Source organism: Lithobates pipiens, unplaced genomic scaffold (assembly GCF_037356315.1).
Source record: "Lithobates pipiens isolate NorthernLeopardFrog02 unplaced genomic scaffold, aLitPip1_a1.2 Scaffold_8, whole genome shotgun sequence".
Classification (NCBI taxonomy): domain Eukaryota; kingdom Metazoa; phylum Chordata; class Amphibia; order Anura; family Ranidae; genus Lithobates; species Lithobates pipiens.
Genome location: NW_027507903.1, coordinates 307,667,834 through 307,686,813, shown reverse-complemented (window position 1 = coordinate 307,686,813; position 18,980 = coordinate 307,667,834). Strand labels below are relative to the sequence as shown.

At 41.3% G+C, this 18,980-nt stretch overlaps 1 protein-coding gene across 1 annotated transcript in view; it reads right to left on the bottom strand.

Moving 5' to 3' along the window:
- Positions 1–9,765: 9,765 nt before the first annotated feature.
- Positions 9,766–18,980, bottom strand: part of PDE6A (phosphodiesterase 6A) — a 144,083-nt gene continuing 134,868 nt past the window's right edge. The window contains exons 20-22 of the mRNA XM_077472697.1: positions 13,873–13,956; positions 12,255–12,411; positions 9,766–11,452 (exon numbers count right to left, since the gene is read on the bottom strand). Of these exons, the coding sequence (XP_077328823.1) occupies positions 11,367–11,452; positions 12,255–12,411; positions 13,873–13,956 (327 nt within the window). The 3' untranslated portion in view covers positions 9,766–11,366. The remainder of the gene's footprint in view (positions 11,453–12,254; positions 12,412–13,872; positions 13,957–18,980) is intronic.

Below are 18,980 nucleotides of genomic sequence, written 5' to 3'. Positions count from 1 at the left end.
TGGGCAGAAATCCCAGTAGTAAGATGTGGAAAGCTCATAGAGACTCATCCAAAGAGACTTGGAGCTGTAATAGCCGCAAAAGGTGGCTCTACAAAGTATTGACTTTTTAAAGGGTGAATAGTTATACATATTGACCTTTTCTGTTGTTTTGTCCTATTTGTTGTTTGCTTCACAATAATAAAAAAAAAATCTTCAAAGTTGTGGGCATGTTCTGTAAATTAAATGATGCAAATCCTCAAACAATCCAACTTAATTCCAGGTTGTGAGGCAACAAATCATGAAAAATGCCAAGGGGGTGAATACTTTTGCAAGGCACTGTATGTAAAAGCTTTTTTTCTATAGTTATAGATGGAGTGGGGATTGGGTGCATCTCCCCGAGGGCACACAGATTTGTCCTGATGACCATTGTCACCGACAGAAAGTAGGAAAACCAAAATGGTAAAATTGTCATGGAAGACATGCAAGAAAAGAAAGAGATGAAGGAACTTTTTTCAAAGGGGACAGATGTTCCAATGACCATTACGTAAGATGGGAGAGCTGTCCTCTAACTTCCTGTTGAATCTCCATCTACAAGACAGGAAGTGAAGGAAAATTTCCATGGCAGAACACAGACAGACAAACTGAATAACTTCACAAGTTCCTGTTGCTTTCCTGGTACATGTGCATTCCATTCGTGGGCTGTGTTAGATTTCTCAAGAAAGAACACAATATTGAAATTGACAACTAGAACCTAAGTAAAATACCAAATACCTTTTTCTTGGATGTTGTTATGTGGCAGATTTCCTTATCAATACTATTAGAGACATTTTGGGGCTGATTTACGAAAGCCATATAGACTATGCACTTTGCAAGTGCAGTTGCTCCAGAGCTTAGTAAATGAGATAAAGCTTCACTTTGCAAAGAATATCCAATCACATGCAAGGAAGATTTAAAAAACAGTATTTTTGCTTGCACGATTGGATGATGGCAGTCAGCAGAGCTTTTGTTCTTTTACTAAGCACTGAAGCAACTGCTCTTGCAGAGTGCAACTGCACTTTGCAAATTGCTGTCTTTTTGCCTTTAGTAAATCAACCCCTTTTTTTTGCTGTATCCACTAGACCAGGGATATGCAATTAGCGGACCTCCAGCTGCTGCAAAACTACAAGTCCTATCATGCCTCTGCCTCTGGGTGTCATGCTTGTGGTTGCCAGAGTCTTGCTATGCCTCATGGGAATTGTAGTTCTGCAGCAGCTGGAGGTCCGCTAATTGCATATCCCTGCACTAGACAGATGAGTGGGCTAGGATGGAAATTGGAATTTGAGTGTTACACTAGACAATTTCTATATAGACACTTTTCCTGTACAAACTCATTTCATTTTTTAAACATTTCATATGAAGTTATAATAAATACAATCTATAGATGTGGAGTATTATTTCTAGAAATAGGATGGGATCAACAATAAAGTTCGCTAAAATGCTTGCAATATCTGTAGATGTTAAATTTTAATAAAACTGGAGTTTTAATTAAAGTAAGGTTGTTTAGTTTATGTAGTGGCAATGCTAATTTTAAAGAGATCTTTAGCATGCTGAGTGAGGCATATTACAGGCCCAAACAAGACCTTAAAGTGGTTGTATAGTCAATTTTTTTACTTTTAAAAAAAAAATAAAAAAATATCTCCTAAACCTGTACGGTTTAGGAGATATTCCCCTCGGTATGCGCCGCTGACTGCAGCGGCGCATGCGCACCAGGGGATTCTCGGCTGAAAGCCCGGCAGTCGCCGGACCCTGCCGGGATGAAATCTCCAGCGCGCATGCGCGGGAGTGACGATATCATGGCTCCGGCCACTCACAGCGCCGGAGCCGCGATACCCAGAAGAAACGCTGAGGGAGCATGTCAGCTCCCTCGGCGTGGATCGGGCCAGATGTCGGGGCCTCGTTCTAAGGTAAGTATTTCATAATGAGCTAATATGTGGTGAATACTAGCTCATTATGCCTTTTCCTTTGCAGGTGGCAAAAAAACAAAACAAAAAAACATTAGCGGGTATACAACCGATTTAAATCAAAATGGGATATATTCATAGCTAGCAACTTTTTATATAAGTTGACCCTCTCTAAAATATGACCTAGCCTTCACTCAGTATAGGGTGAGAGCTATATTAAGTGCTCTTAAAATCTAGCACACGAGGAGTGGATTTAAAGTGCTTTGTGTTTGTTTCCTACAAGCATCTAGGGCTTTTTAGTTAAAAATTCTAGGGTAACCTAAAGTCTAAAATATTTGTCTTTTCTGTAGGTTTCAATCAGAACCAGTTTGATACTGATATTACATCTGATCAGAACTAGTCTGATACTGTTGTTACAAGGTATAGATAATAAAAGGCTTCTTAATTTTTTTAGGAGACTCCAACAATGACATCTTTCTGGCATATTGTAGTTTAAAGATACGTTTGCTCATAAATTCAATAATGTCACACATCCTAATAGACTACTATTGCTACCTTTCTCATGCATTCACAATGCACTTAAAAAAATGATCACTCAAACAGACCATCACAAGTAACTGTACTAACCTTTATTATGTTTTCCTTTATAAGGCTCAAAATCTCATTTAAACTGTTGACGTCACTGGGTTCCATATACGTAAAGTTCTTGCTCAGGTTATACTGGAACACTACCACAATTACCTATAAATGACCTGTGAAGTACAGCCTAGCAATGAAACACGCCTTCATCTAATATATACAAAGTATATATTATTATATATATATATATATATATATATATATATATATATATATATATATATATATATATATATATATATATAATAAAGTAAGTGGGATTGCTGCACAAAAAAATGTTTTAATGAAGAAGTTTAAAACATCAAAAAATTCAGGCAGTCGTGGTAACAGTTTCGGGCTAATACAGATCACGCCCTTCTTCATAACCTCATGCCTCTAAATGACCGCATACATGGAACAATATATATAGAGCTCATCAGTAATCTATTAAACAATCTGGAATCAGTTATTTGGTGGATCATGGTATGAAACATATAGTGGATACATAATACAATATGATACACTCTTAGAATAAAAGATCAACAGGTATGACAATGTTCCCACACTTCACAAATTGTATTGATCGGGAATCCTATATAAAAATTAAATTTAAATTATGTGTAAAAAAGGTAAATTGGGTATATTCCCCAAAACAATAATTAATAAGGCTAACGCCAAAACCAACGACATTAAGAACTGCTTAAGTCGGAAAACAATGTTCGCATTGTGGGGCTCCCAGAGAAAGTAGAGGGCAGGGAACCCACTGCCTTCACAGAAGCATGGCACCAGGACCTATTTGGTAAAGAGACCTTCACCGCACTGTTTGCAGTGGAACGGGCACACCGCACGCTGCCAAGACCTCTTTCCCCTGGTAGCCCACCAAGATCCATGCTGGCCAGGCTCTTGAATTATAAGGATAGAGAGATCATACTCAGACTGGCCAGGGAGAGAGGTGCAGTATACTACAATGGGACAAAAGTTTCATTTTACCCTGACTTCTCGGCAGAGGTGCAACGCAAAAGGGCCAAGTTCACTGGAGTGAAGAAATGCCTGCAGAGAATTCAAGTTACATATGCCTTCTGTACCTGGCCAAATTACACATTACTGCCAGAGGGCAGTCCACCTTTTTTAAATCTGCCTTAGATGCATCTGCATGGCTGGACTGCAATGAACAGGATCTCAGGAGGAGCCGAGAGGCCAACATAGGAAACTGGTGTCCATCACACAATGCCACAGGGTCGGTATGTAACTTGTAGACATTTTAAGTCTACCATTTACAGTGCGGGACAACGTACATTTTTTCAAAGCTAGCGTTTGACAAGAGCTTTGATACAACTTGATTTACCATGCCGAAACCTAAGTTACTGTGGGGAAGTTATGCCCACAGGGACTCACAGAACTACACTGTGCCCCAGTTAAGGGGACACCTTATTTGTTGCCCTGTTGGCACAAGTTAATTGAACGACTCTTGGTGTGAGGATGGAAAGAGTGAATTCACCCTTGCCTCATGCAGGTGTGCTGCACACACCTGACAGACCAGTATAGGATAGTTTTTTACATTTTCACTGGTCACACTGATACACTTTGCTCTGGAATTCTCACCCCCCTGCTTCTGCCAATGAAACACGTTGCTATGCCAAATCAATGCCAATTACTACTTGAAAGAACTGTGTACCAGTAGTGTGCCTGCTGACTTATCATTGCCTGAGACTGGGGCGATGTGGCCCTCAAGCCCTGGATACGATACTTCACCAGACCCAACATGGCTACCACCTCGTTTGTGACCTGGAACATCCCTGGTGTTCATAACCCACTGAAACGCACTATGATAAGCACATGCCTGAAGAAGTTCAATCCTGCCATAGTGAACCTCCAGGAGATTAACTTACAAAAGACACGGTTGGACTTCTGCAATATTCCTGGGTTGGCAAGGCATACCACTCCACTCACACTGCATACTCTCGTGGAGTGAATATACTGGTACAGAAATCCTTGGCTTATCAGGAATTGGACCTTTCCACCTCGCATGAGTGTGTGGTGAAACAGATAGAACAATACTTTTTTGATAACCGTTTGCACACCAATATAATACTGAGACTGGATGCCTTCAAGGCATGTCTGAGGGGTACATTTATAGCTGAAATTGCTGCCATTAAACATAATTCATCGGCCCTAATGGTACAGGTAGAAGACCAGGTGAGGCAACTGGAGCTTGCATATGTATTAGACCAATCCGATTCCGCGAGGGAGGCATGGATCTCAGGCCAGGACTCACTGGACCAGTTGAGATCCTCCACTGTGGAATGTAAACAGTTCTTTACTAAACAAGCATTTTATGAGGAAGGTGAAAAAACTGGCAGACTACTGGCCAGAATTGCCAGATCTCAGCAGTCGTCCCCTGCTATAGGAGCAAAATGTAGCTCTTTGGGACGGCTGGTGAATGATCCTGAGCAAATAATAGCTGAACTAGCATCTTTTTATGTTCTTCTATACAAACCCTGTGACAACTACACGGACAAGGAACTTCAAACCTACATAAGTACAATGACCCTTCCAACTCTGACATGCCAAGCACGCATGGAGATGGAAGCACCACTCACATTAGATGAGCTTAGGGAGGCAGCTGCCTCCTTCCCTACCTGCAAGGCCCCGGGGGATGATGGGATCCCTATGGAGTTTTATACCCAATATGGAGAAGTAATTTTTACCTAAATTACTAGAAGTCTTCAATTCCTCATTTGAATCGGGAAAGTTACTTGCCACCATGACAAGGGCCAATATTATACTACTGCTCAAATTAGGTAAAGATCCGTTAGACCCTGGCTCATATAGGACTATCTCATTGCTACAGAGCGATGTAAAAATACTAGCCCAGGTGCTGGCCATGAGGATCAATAGGATAATCCGATCCATTGTCCACTTGGACCAGGTGGGATTCATGCCACGAACGTCTACTGCAAGCAATCTCAGGCAACTATACTTGAACATGCAGACTCCCTCAGATTCAGCCGGCCACAGAGCACTGTTGTCGTTTGATACCAATAAGGCATTCAACAGTGTTGGCTGGCAGTATCTGTGGGCTGTACTGGCCAAGTTTGGGTTTGGAACCAGGTTTATCAGGTGGGTAAGGCTGCTGTATGACTCACCACAGGCTGCCATACGCATGTCAGATAGGTTGTCACACGCCTTTGCACTGGGCAGGGGTACTAGGCAGGGATGCCCCCTGTCATCCCTGCTCTTTGCTCTTGCCATCAAGCCCCTCGTGGCTCAGGTGAGGAACTGCCCACAGATTAAGGGATTCCATTATGATGAACTGCATGAAAAAATCATGCTGTATGCTAACGATATGCTTCTCTTCTTGGAAGATGTGGAGTCGGGTAATGTCCCTTTCCATGGAGTTCGGTCATTTTTCAGGCCTTATCATTAACTGGACCAAATTGGCCTTAATGTTTATAGATGGGACCCCCCACACCCAGTGAGGGGCCCTTTGGCCCAGTACCCATAGTGTCCACCTTCAAGTACTTAAGTATACACATCTTCCCTAAACTAACTGGATTTTTCAAAATGAACATATATCCCCTGTTAACTCATTTTAGAGATAAACTAAACATGGAACAAACGTAAAATGTCCCCAGCAGGAAAGACAAACCTCATCAAGATGATTCTGACGCTGCAGTTTTTATACATGCTACATGACACGCCAATAGTTATTACACTGAAAATATTTAGAATGGTCAACTGCATTCAAGCTGCTACTATGGCACACCAAACCCCCCAGAATTAAAATTAATTCAAGCTGCTACTATGACACACCAAACCCCCCAGAATTAAAATTAGAGCCCCTAGGAGGGGGGGGCCTCACCCTTCCCAACTCTTGGATATATTACCTGGCCGTATAGCACCTGATAGGTGCCATGGCCCCCTTGCCGATGGCCTCATCGGCCAAACTCATGTTGATTGGCTCGGGGGTGGAATCTATACCTGAGGGACTAGAAACTCAACACTTTCAAAGGCCCAACAAACAAATACCCACGTATACATTTCTTCAAAAGGTGTGGAACAAGACTAAGCAACTACAAAATGTGACAGGGATCACAGCCTACAGCCCACTATGGGGAAATAAAACATACGCAAAATTAACTAAGATCCATCAGGGACCCAGGTGGCGCCCCCTGGGTATAACCATTTCAATGACCTACAATCCAAATGTGCACTACTCCCAACATGCTATTTTACTATTTACAATTACAACATGCTGTTAGAGCACAAGGGGATGCAATGGAATGGATTCAGTCCCCCGTTCCTGTTTTTCACATGCTTAAGGATGCGTCCGACACAAAAGTTACAATTTCAAAATGTTACAATATGCTACTGTCGTCATTCCTGGAAGGGCACCCTATGAAGGCAGTGACAAGGTGGGAGGCAGATTTGGGCCCCATAGCAGGGGAACTGTGGGAAGAGGCCCTACAGGCAGTTAATACATGTTCAATGAATGTGGCAAAAAGGGTGTCCCAACTAAATATACTACTGAGAGTGCACTATACCCCTGTGAAGCTTTACAAAATGGGCAGAACACCCAATCCACTATGCGGTAGGTGCAGAACAGTGCCTGGGGATCTGATTCACCAAACTTGATAGATATTGGATGGAGGTTCTGGCTACACTGAATCAGGTGTTCCAGGCCAATGTCCCCCTTGACCCACTGAGTTGTCTACTGGGAGTTCTGGAGGGGGCGATAGCGGAGGAGGGGACAAGAGTTGCCTTCGCCAGGGCACTTTTCCAGGCCAGAAAAACAATCCTTATGAGCTGGAAATCAGCTGTACCGCCAAAGATTAAAACATGGATACAACACATGGAAAAAACACTTATAATGGAGAAATACATATACCAGCACAGGGGAAACCCTGAAAGATTTTACAAACTATGGGACGCATGGCTTCATACACCAGCAATAAGTCCCATGGAGTTAGTTCATATGAGGCATTAAGAGGTGTATAAATGTAAAGAATAATGAGGGAGACATCCGGATGGATGTTCAAGTACATGATAGGACAGGGGCATAGGTGGCGAGGAGTAGACGGCAGAGGGTATCGATATGGTGCAAAATTAGATAAACTTAATAGTCTATGCAAAAGGGAACCACGAACATATGCTGAATTTAAATATTGACAACTTTAGCAATAGACTGTATGTTGGATAATCCACTATCTGGATAAAGTGTATCGTGTTTCATGTTTGAATGTACTTTTTGTTTTTTGAGCAATAAAAACCTTTTGATTAAAAAAAAAAAAAAACATAAAAAAAGTGTACCATTTTAAAGAAATAAATACAAATCAAAATCTGAATTTAACCCTTTGGGTTGGAGGGTATCAAGTCGATGTTTCCAATGAACTTCTCTGTTTCTCAATTCCCCCCTGACTGTTTTTTGACACACATCATCAATGGCCATAAATCTAAGTTGCGAAACCATATGGCCTTTATCTATAAAGTGTCTAGCCAGGGGTAATTTGTCCAGCTTATCCCTAATGGAAGATTTGTGTCTCACGATACGATCTTTTATTTTCTGTGTGGTCTCCCCCATATAGAGGAGACCACAAGGGCATTTGATGATGTATATGACATAGGAGGATTGGCAGGTATTATAGTCTTTTATTCATATATCATAACCCTTTTGGGTATGTGAAAAACATTTTCCCTTGATTATACTAGTACATTGTATACAGCAAAGACAAGGGAAGGATCCCTTGTTTTTGGGACTTAAAAAGGTCACATGAGGAGTGGGTGCAGAATATTGGTCAGATTTTTACTAGGAATTGGAATTGAGAAAAAAGAGGAGTTAATTGGATACATCGGCTTGATACCCTCCAACCCAAAGGGTTAAATTCAGATTTTGATTTGTATTTATTTCTTTAAAATGGTACACTTTTTTTATGTGTGATATTAATTTTATGGGTATGCACATTATTAATTAGGTTTACAGATTATAGTTTATTCATATATTTCTTTGGTGTATAAAAAATTTGGGTTATTTGATTTATTTTATCAATTATTAAAAATTATTAATATTTTTTGGCGGGTATATACCCAATTTACCTTTTTTTTACACACATTTTAATTTTTAATTTTATATTTTTATTTTTTCATTTTTCTATATAGGATTCCTGATCGATATAATCTGTGAAGTGTGGGGATATTGTCATACCTGTTTATCTTTTGTTCCAAAATTGTATCATATTATATTATGTATCCACTATATATTTCATACCATTATCCACCAATTAACTGATTCCAGATTGTTTAATAGATTACTGATGAGCTATATATATATATTGTTCCATGTATGTGGTGGTCATTTAGAGGCATGAGGTTTTGAAGAAAGGCGTGATCTGTATTAGCCCGAAACGGTTACCATGACTGCCTGAATTTTTTGATGTTTTAAACTTCTTCATTAAAACAAATTTTGTGCAGCAATCCCACTTGATTTATTTTATAATATAAGCCCTTGGGAAGGCCTGATTGCTATTGCACATACCGCTGTGACCGACATGCAACTCACCCATTGAACTTTCTCTTTCTCTTTCTCTCTCTAATATTATATACTATAATGTACTATAATAATATTGGGACACCTGCCCTTACACGCACATAAACTTTAATGACATCCCAGTCTTAGTCCCCCTCCACCAAATGATTTAGACCAGTGCACAAAGCAGATCCATAAAGACAAACATGTGCGAGTCCTTACGTCAACCCGATAGAACACCTTTGGGATGATTTTGAGTGGAGACTGCAAGCCAGGCCTTCTCGTCCACATCAGTGCCTGACCTCACAAATGTGCTTCTGGAAGAATGGGCAAACATTCCCATAGACACACTCCTAAACATTGTGGACAGCCTTCCCATAAGAGTTGAAGCTGTCATAGCTGCAAAGGGTGGGCCAACCTAATATTGAACCCTACGGACTAAGACTGGGATTCCATTAAAGTTCATGTGTGTGTAAAGGCAGGCATCTCAATACTTTTAGTAATATAGTGTGTATGTGTATGTGTGTGTGTGTATATATATATATATATATATATATATATATATATATATATATATATATCAACATCCTGTTGTGCTCCTGCTTTATTATAGCCTTTAAATAATATAGTAATATAGAAATGTTTTCTTATAAAGACTGCACACACATTAAATGAATATTGATTTACATAAGATTTCTTGGCTGATTGTGGATAGATCAGACTTTTATTTACATGGAAAGGGCTGATCATCGTTTATTCATGAGAATACACAATAACACAATTTCCAAAAGGTTCATACTGAATCCACTTATAATTCTCAGCTTTTATGACAAAGAACATAACTGCATGCATATTACAATCACAGCATTGTAATCATCCACAATATTTATGGTTTCAAGTTTGAGGCTACTCTCTTTGACTGAAACAAAGCAATTCATCTGCAATCATTGCAAATTGGATGGGTTCTGTATGTGTTTTTGCATCTAAAAAAGCATATTTAAAGTCAGCCTGTCATTGGGGAGAAGGCTCCTTATATTTTTGGTCAAAGGGGAGAATAACCCTCTTGCAAAAAGTTTAAAAACCATTGGTGTCAGTGGGTCCTTATCTTAAGAGTCAGAAATTGCTCAAGGAATCCATGGAAACCTCTGCGGGAACCCAAGGTAACCCAGGTTGCAAAAGGTTTCTGTAGAATAATAATAAACATTTTTTTCACTTGCATGCTTCCTTAGCTTTTTTTTTCTTTTTAAGTCGCATGATGAAGTCACAGGGCTAAAATATTTTCTATCTCAGGCACACCTCGGCAAAGGGATTAGCTATGCCTCAAGCTGAAGAAAGACCCAGATATCCATCCCCCTTGATGTCTGCCTCCTACAAGCAACGCTGAAGATAGGGTACAGCCCCAAAATGCAGCTCATCAACTACCTTATGCTCCTGGCCTAAAAAGAGAAAGGGAGTGTCTGACAAAAGGGAAGCTAAGAGCAACATCTGCTGAAGGACTTCCAATAAACCTCCAATACCATCTATTCTGCTCGAAATAACTTTTTTTTATACCATTGAAAAATATTTTAAAAAACTGCTGTTTTTAACTCTTGTTTGGTTTGTCTGCCTGGTTATTAAATGGTAAAAACAAATTTTAGAGCAGAACTACAACCAAAACTCAATTTTAGTCTGTGGAGTGTTTGCGCATGGATGGTTTAGAATCTCTGCCAGGTTTTCAAGACTGTCCATGTCCCCATTAAATACTGTTCTAGAGATATGGCAGGATGTGGGCAAAAATTAGGGCAAATTCCACTCTTGACAGTCATCCACGGAACAAATATCACTACTGGGGAAATACCTCCTTTACACCTGTGATGTTGAAAGCAAGAGTCATGAAAATGGTGACCAGGACAAAAATTAGATTGGATCCCTTCAACCTGACAGAGGTTCTATCTCTTCCTTAGACTATACAAAACTAGAAAAAGATATTGGATAGGTGTTTACCTAATGCAGCCAATATGGCTACTGCTCCACCGGCAATGCTGACAGCAGTCAAGAGTAATATATATGAGTATCTCTTTACTCCCTACTGCACTGATTGCAGCTTCATCGTTTATTTCAGTCAGCAAGCATACACAGTATTCGAGGCAAACATATGTGACATTCAACTATAAAATATTATATTTTCACATATGGGTTATATTTAATGTCATCCTTTTATACAAATGTCAAAGTATGCTTCACAGTACCTAGGTCTAGCATGATATTTGAATGTATCAATAACCTACCAAAAACAGGTGAAAAAAAAAAAGAAAATATTTACAGTCTCATAAGATAGAACAGCTTTTGGACTGAGGTGCTTGTTCGGCTACTGGGACGTTTCCGCCATTTTCTTTTCCTGTAGCAACTGGGGCTGCAAAAAAGAGAAGATGATAAGTATGTCTTATGTAGTATAAACTAACATTTAAAGAGAACTCAGTAGCATAAAGCCAAGTTTGTGCATTTTTAAACATTTATATCTTCTTCTTTTTTTTTTTTTTTTACAGTTTATGCTATCATTGTTTTCCAAAAAAAAATGTAACACAAAGTGCACCCATAACACCGGTGTCATAAAAAATGATGGGTTTACTAAATAGTAAGAACAACTGAATATGCTTTATTTCAGGCCATCTTTCTCTAACTCACAGGGCTGTCTGAAAAGAGCAGGTAGGGAGAATGATAAGTCTCTCCCCTGTGCGCTTGGACTGTATGTACTCAACTTGAGCTGTTGAACTCTGTAAACCAGTTTATTTTTTTTACCAAAAAAGATAAAACTAGCCATAAAAGCATGCTAAAAAGAACCACCTGCTGGCTGGAAATGTGGCAATGAAATATTTACATATATCTGACATGTTTCAATGTATTCTTTTCCTGATAATAATATAAACATAACATACAAACTATGTACAGACTTTTTCCTATAAATGTATAGGCATGGGCCTCCAAGCAATTACAAACATATCTATGGAGAGATGAGTCATTGTATTTGTTATTATCTTAATTTCATTCACATATCAGACTTTTATTACTGATACACCATAATATCTTAAATTAGGGTACTTCAGATCCAGTTAAATGGAGCCTCAAGAATGGGAGATTTTTGGATTTGTCTTAATGATATAATAGATGCAATAAGATACTTTTTCTTGAATGGACTAGGGTAAACTTACACATACCTGGTTTTGCAGGCTGAATGCCTAATTTCTTTTGCTTTTCCTCTTCCAAAGCTTTCATTTTTGCCTCATACTCATCAGCCAAAGCTTTCCATTCTTTTTTATTGTTCAAAATCCTATCATACATTGGTTGGATCTCTGGATGAAATCTTGAAAACTCCTGTGTTAAGACAAACATAAAGTTATAGGTTGGTAATTACCTGCCATATGATATTGTATAACAATGTAAGAAAAAAAATAGAATTTTGATGTATACAAGAACCTACATGAATATTTAACTTTAACACAGAACGTAGAACATCAATGCCTGCCCACTACACCTGGCCTAAAGTAAAGTAACCCACAGTCTTCAGTTCAGTTGAATACTAACAATCTTGGATTCTTGGTCAGGTGCACTGATTACATTCTGCTGGCCGTATCTTATATAGACCTTTAAAGGGCCATCTCCTGAAGCTGAATACAATCAGGAGATGGCCTCATAGATGCCGAAAAGGAACCAATGTGAATCTAGCCTGTCTGATCTGGGGGTGCAAACATGTTTTATAATTTTATCCATGTGACTATGTGCACTGTAGTGATTGGACTAGGCCTCAGTGCCTATAGGGTCCACCCTGCTTATGCCAAGGTCTCAGGGGTTGGGGGGGATCAAGACCCAAATCTGGGGAGATCCCGCTCTGATGCAATGCAAAGGATGTAAACAATGCATATCGCATAGACTGCAAGATTCTGATAAAAATGCAACTCGTGCTGGGTGAGGAAGGGAGAGAAGTGGAGTAAGGGAGTATAGAAGTACCCTTTTCTCTGTACAGAAAAAAAAACTGTTTATCCAGGCCAAAAAATCAAGTTAGCTCCCAATTTCCTGTTGTGAGCTGTAAAGGCTGCTTCTTCTTAACTGAAATGCCTCACCATGTTGCCAGCCCTGTCTGGGATACAGAACATCATGTCTCTCCTCATCTCCATAACGTAAGAGGAGGTGTTCTGTAGTCCACTGAGAATAATTCATGCAGGGCTGCAGGAATATCAGTGCAGCAGAGGCAAAGTTAGGAGCTGACATTATCCTGTACTTGCAGCATTTTTAAAGAACCAAAACATGGGAAATTATAGAGATATATTGATTTATTTTATTTTTTTATCCTGGCATATGTTGTACATTTAAAAAAAGCACTAGTAAATGTCACACAATGTTTATTAAATCATGATATGATACCATTATGCTGGAAAATGATTTTGTAAAGCTAGTGATTGTTGATTCAGGAAATATCTGATTGCCTTCTGAGGAATCAGGAAGGTATTTCCTTTCCCCCAGCAGGGTTTGTCAGCAACAAATCAACTAATTTTATAAAAAAAAATATAGAGATCTGTAAAGTAGTTGTGAAAAAAACTAAGTGTATACATTACTATTGTGGTTATACCTAAATGTGCACTAATTCATGCTTCTGATGGCTGTGTCAACCTTGGATCAGACCCTGTCTTTAAAAGAAAACCTTTTACATTGCATAATACAAAAAGGACAGTCTCTGTGGTACCCTGAACATTTTTTTAAATTCCTGTTCAGATACATCTGCTGTATCTGTTAATGTGTGCTCTCATATAATAGCATACCACATTATAAAAGACATACCTTATATACAAACGTGCAGACAAAATCAATGAAACCACACTGCAGCTTTGGAAGTTCATCAGCTTTGTTTCTGTCCATCATTGGCTATAATAAAACAATAAATCATACATTGAAATATATAATATTTACCATTTTCTATAAATTAGAACTATGTCACTCTACCATTCCGCTGATGAAATGTAAGCCCATCAATAATGCAGAGGCCTGCAACAACCAATCACAAAGCAACCTTTTTCTACACTTGGGGTCTCCAAACTTTTCAGTACGAGGGTCACCTTGTGGATTTTACAAATATTCACAATAAGAATTTTTTATTTTTTTATAAAGATATTCAGGATTGCCTATCAGAGCCCCCCTTACATCCACAAGTGCCCATCAGAGTCTCTTCTTACATCCATGAGTGCCCATCAGGGAGTAGGGTCATGGCTGGCTGGCTGGCAGTGGATGCACCAACCTCCATATTACAATACACAGAGTACCGCCAGCCAACCAGAGTACTTCAACCATAGTTTGAAGACCCTTGGTTTACGTTATACAATGAAACCTGAAATTGGTTGCTACCTATAAGTGCATAGTATTGCTGCATTCACTATTATATTGTAGCCTGGTGTTTTGCTAGAGACAGAGAGTAATTTAGGATGCTGTGCTACAGTACTTTTTGTGTCTTCACTTGACTTCAGGCTGAATGGGTTATCACTACCTTGCCTCCATCCACCGGAAGGGGGGGGGGGGGGGGGAGCTTGCTGACAAGCAGAATGAACTCAAGAGACTTGATGGTTGGCAGCACAGAATCATGGAAGATGAAGTTTTAAAAAACTTTACTATGAAAGTCTATGGACCATTGGACTACAATTCCCAATGTGGGCTGGGTACAGGGCCGGTGCAAGAAATTTTGTCTACACAGGCAAAGGTGCATTTTAAATCTCCCCCCCCCCCCAACTTTTGAACTTCAGAATGTGGGACACTTGAAGGAGGAAGTGACCCAGGGCACACGTAGCTTAAAGAAGAAGTCCAGCTAAAGTTTGTTTGGCTGGACTTCTCCTATAGATCACAGGAGTGCAATTCGTTTTGCACTCCTGTGACCCGTTTTCAGCATCCATTTTCAGCAGAGAGTGGACTGAAGTCCGCTCTCTGCTGACGTCATGGATGTCAGTCCAGGCACCGCATCATCCCGGCAATGGAAGTCTGGATCCACCAGGTGTCTGGACTGACACCCATCTTAGCCTCTCAGCAAGCCACTGAGAGCCTGAGATGGCCGCCACCGCCCCCTCCACAGCCCAGCACTCCAATAAGCAAGGAGGGAGATGAGCAGAGAGCTGTGACTGACAGTCTACTCTCTGCTCGGGGAGCTGTGAGAACCGAGCGATCTGTGGTGTTCGATCTCTCGGTTTTCAGTACAGAGGCACCAGGGAATAGATGCAGCATTCACCTAAGTAAGTATAAATCTAAAATAAAAAAAGAAACCAATATTTCTCTTTTAAGGGATGTGGGTTAATGAAAGCTGCGTTTCCTTGCACCTATAAAATATGCTTTTACTGATATAACACACACGCAAGAGTGTCATGAACACAAATAAACCCCAACACAATCATAATAAATAATAAAATAAGAGAGAAAAGCTTCCATTGCAATGGTTTTGAATATAATGAAAATAAACAAAAAAGCTAAAACTTTATCTGAGTCTATCTTAAAGAAGACCTTCTTTAAAATAGTCAGGGACTGCATAGCAACCAGCAACTGTTAAGACAATGAACACTTTGGTGACAAGTGCATAATGTACACTATTGTGTATACAGTGCAGGGGTTGGCTATGTGCAATGCACGGGGTGCTGCAGTCAGTGTCAGGTTTAGGATACCTAATGCAGACTGCAGGGGTCAGGGTGTGTAATACAATGTGTTTGAGGATCAGGAGTATGTAACGCACAGAGGCCTGTAGTCAGTACTGGGTTTAGGAATACATGACACACAGAGAGCATAGCCCAGGAGAACATAATGCACAGAATGCAGGGGTCAGGAGTGCAATGCACAGAATGCAGGGGACAGGAGTACAATGCATAGAATGCAGGGGACAGGAGTGAAATGCACAGAATGCAGGGGACAGGAGTGCAATGCACAGAATGCAAGGGACAGGAGTGAAATGCACAGAATGCAGGGGTCAGGAGTTCAATACACAGAATGCAGGGGACAGGAGTGCGATGCACAGAATGCAGGGGACAGGAGTGCAATGCACTGAATGCAGGGGTCAGGAGTAAAATGCACAGAATGCAGGGCACAGGAGTGTGTAACGCACAGTGTAGCGGTGAGAAGAGTACAAAATCAGCCCCCAACTTCACCCCTTCAGTGAAAATCCCAAATCCCTCCCCTCCAAAAAAATAAATAATAATGCAGCACTAATTTGTAACACCCCCAGCACAAATTCTCTCTCCCCTCCCTGAACAAAATCCCCACCCAGCAAATTTTGTTTCCCCTTTCTCGTGATAAGTCCTCCTCCAACCTCCCCAAATCCCCAGTCCCAGCACAATTCCTCCTTCTTCCCATCCTAGCACTTATCCCTACATGCACCAATTCCTCCTCCTAACACAAATCCTCTTCCCCTCCCAGCACAAATCCACCTCCCCCCAATACCCCTCAGAATGAATCCTCTTCCACCCTCCAAATCCTCCCACCCAGCACAACCCTCCCATTCCAGTACAAATGCTTTCCCACCAAATTCTCCCCTCTCCAAATTCCCCCAGCAACACTCATCTTTCTCCCCAATCCCCCTTCCAAGCACAATAAATCCCCACAAATTTCTTCTCCCAGCAAACCCCCCGCCCCCCCTCCACCCCATTCCCTCTTCGAACACAGATCCTCCTCTCAGTGTAAATATTTCTCCATTTCTAGCACAAATTCTCTCCCCCAAATCCTCCCTGCCAACATGCATTCTCATCTCAGCACAAATAGACCCCCCCCCCAAATCCCCTTCCAGCGCAAATCCTCCTAAATCCCCCATGCCAGCACAAGTCTACGGCCCAGTTCTGTCATAGATACTCCCACTCAAATCACCCTTCCCAGTACAAAACCTTCCCCCCAAACCAAGATCCTCCCCATCTAATATAAATCAATCAACAATATTTCCCAACTGTCCTGCTTTTTGTGGGACCTTCCTGAGATAAGAACAAAACCACGCAAATCCAGACTAAGGGTCAGTTTACACCAACACTCAGTGTGGGAAATCTGCAGTCTGTGTGCATTTCCTGCACCGCATTCAAAATGCACTGCAGCTGCGATCTGCTGTGGATGTCAATGTTAACTCAATGACACCCCAAACGCAGGTCACAAATGTAATGCATTTGCCTGCAACAGATCGTATGGCGCAGTAGTACCATGTGATCTGGTTCCTGTACATTTTGGTGCGGTCCAGAACAATTTCAGCTCAATCAAACGAATGAGCTGAAATTGTACTGCACCTGGAATGCATGTGAATTGCACAGGAAAGCACAGTGTGCTTTTGTGCAATTCATGGTGTGAATGGAGTCCTGAAGCCCAATGCTGAAAAAACTTCCGCCACCTGGCTCTACTAATTTGCCTAGTAGGGGGGCACTAGTGTGGGCACCTGTGGTGAATTCTCTGCATTTCTAGTTGGGTGCCCTGGGTCCCAGATGCCATTGTTGTCCCCTGTGTAGCAGCTAGTGTCTCTTTGATTGGGATGGGGCATGCTAAGAAGATGTATGTCCTAGGGGGTGTTTTGTGAGGAGAGAGGACTTGTGGTGGGGGCGTGGTCATATACTACATCTAACCTCCCTCTCCTACCTAGCATAAGTCCTATCTCCCCTCCCCCACTCCCCAAAAAAATCACTTGCATACCTGTGTTCCCTCTCCCAATCTCTCCCCCTCCCACCGCAAGTGCAATCTAATCTATAGTGTCATCTGCAGTAAAATAATCAAAGACCACAGATCAGCGTGGAAGGTCTGCAGCAATGTCTCTCCTCCTCCCTGGCTCCTCCTACCTGTGTGCAGGAATTCATCAGAGGCGAGGGGGGAGGAGTCGGATGAGGCGGAGGATGCGGCTTACAGTGTGAAAGGCACATGGCGGAGAGAGATGCTGGGTGCTGTGCAGAGCGAAGATCGCAGGATGTGGGACACCAAACACTCTGCACAAGCTGTGGGACGGGTGACATTGGTTCCCAAAATAGAGTGCCCCTGCTGGGCAAGTGACTGGAGACAAGTGCCAGAACTTGTTCTGACACTTGGCTCTACTCCAGGATCCACATCAAATCCCGGCAAGGTTCCTGTTAATGCAGGACGTATGGGAATTTATCACCCCCGCCACCTGGCACCCTCAGGCAGCTGCCTGAGTTGCCTTATAGTGGTGCCAGCTCTGGCCAGGTATACGGGTAGAGAGAGCTGTATTTTCTTAGGTTGAATACCAAGGAACTCTCTCTTTGTTGTGAGGAGACTGACGTGGGCACATTGTTGCTCCTGTGTGCACAGCAACCTTCCATAAGCTTGCAGCCATGTGCTGAGAACCAGAGTTGCTCCAGGCAGATTCAGATGTGAGCTGACATCTGAATAGCGGGGCCCCTGTTGCTATATCACTGGAATTGATGAGAGAACACTGCTTCCATTAACGTGTTGCTGCTAGCAGAGACTGAGCACATAGGGACTGGCCATCTAATTAGCAGGATTATTTACTGCATGCAGACTTTACTGGGACTGTACTAATGTGCACCACTGTAAAGACTTGGCCCCAATGTCAGCCGGCTGAAGAACTAGGGCTAAATACCGCTTACTCAGATAGCTAATGCACAAGAACTTTGCCTATTGTCCATAGTAAAAGGTACCTCTTTAGGGAGTCTTAAATGTCATTGCTGCCAATCATATAGCGTGCACACTAAAGTGGATATAGCCTACTGTTTACAGAGGAATTATCACAGTATTGATGATCATTGGTGTCACTGTTTTCTAATGTCATTACTTATTGCTGATTTTGTGGATTGCCATGTTTACTCTAATTTATCTGCATAAAACTTCATTCTATGCTGCTCTAGCCTAGTGAATATATTGTCTGGTGAACTGTGATTGACCTAATTCTTTACTTTCTCAGTTACATGCATACTGCTGTTTAC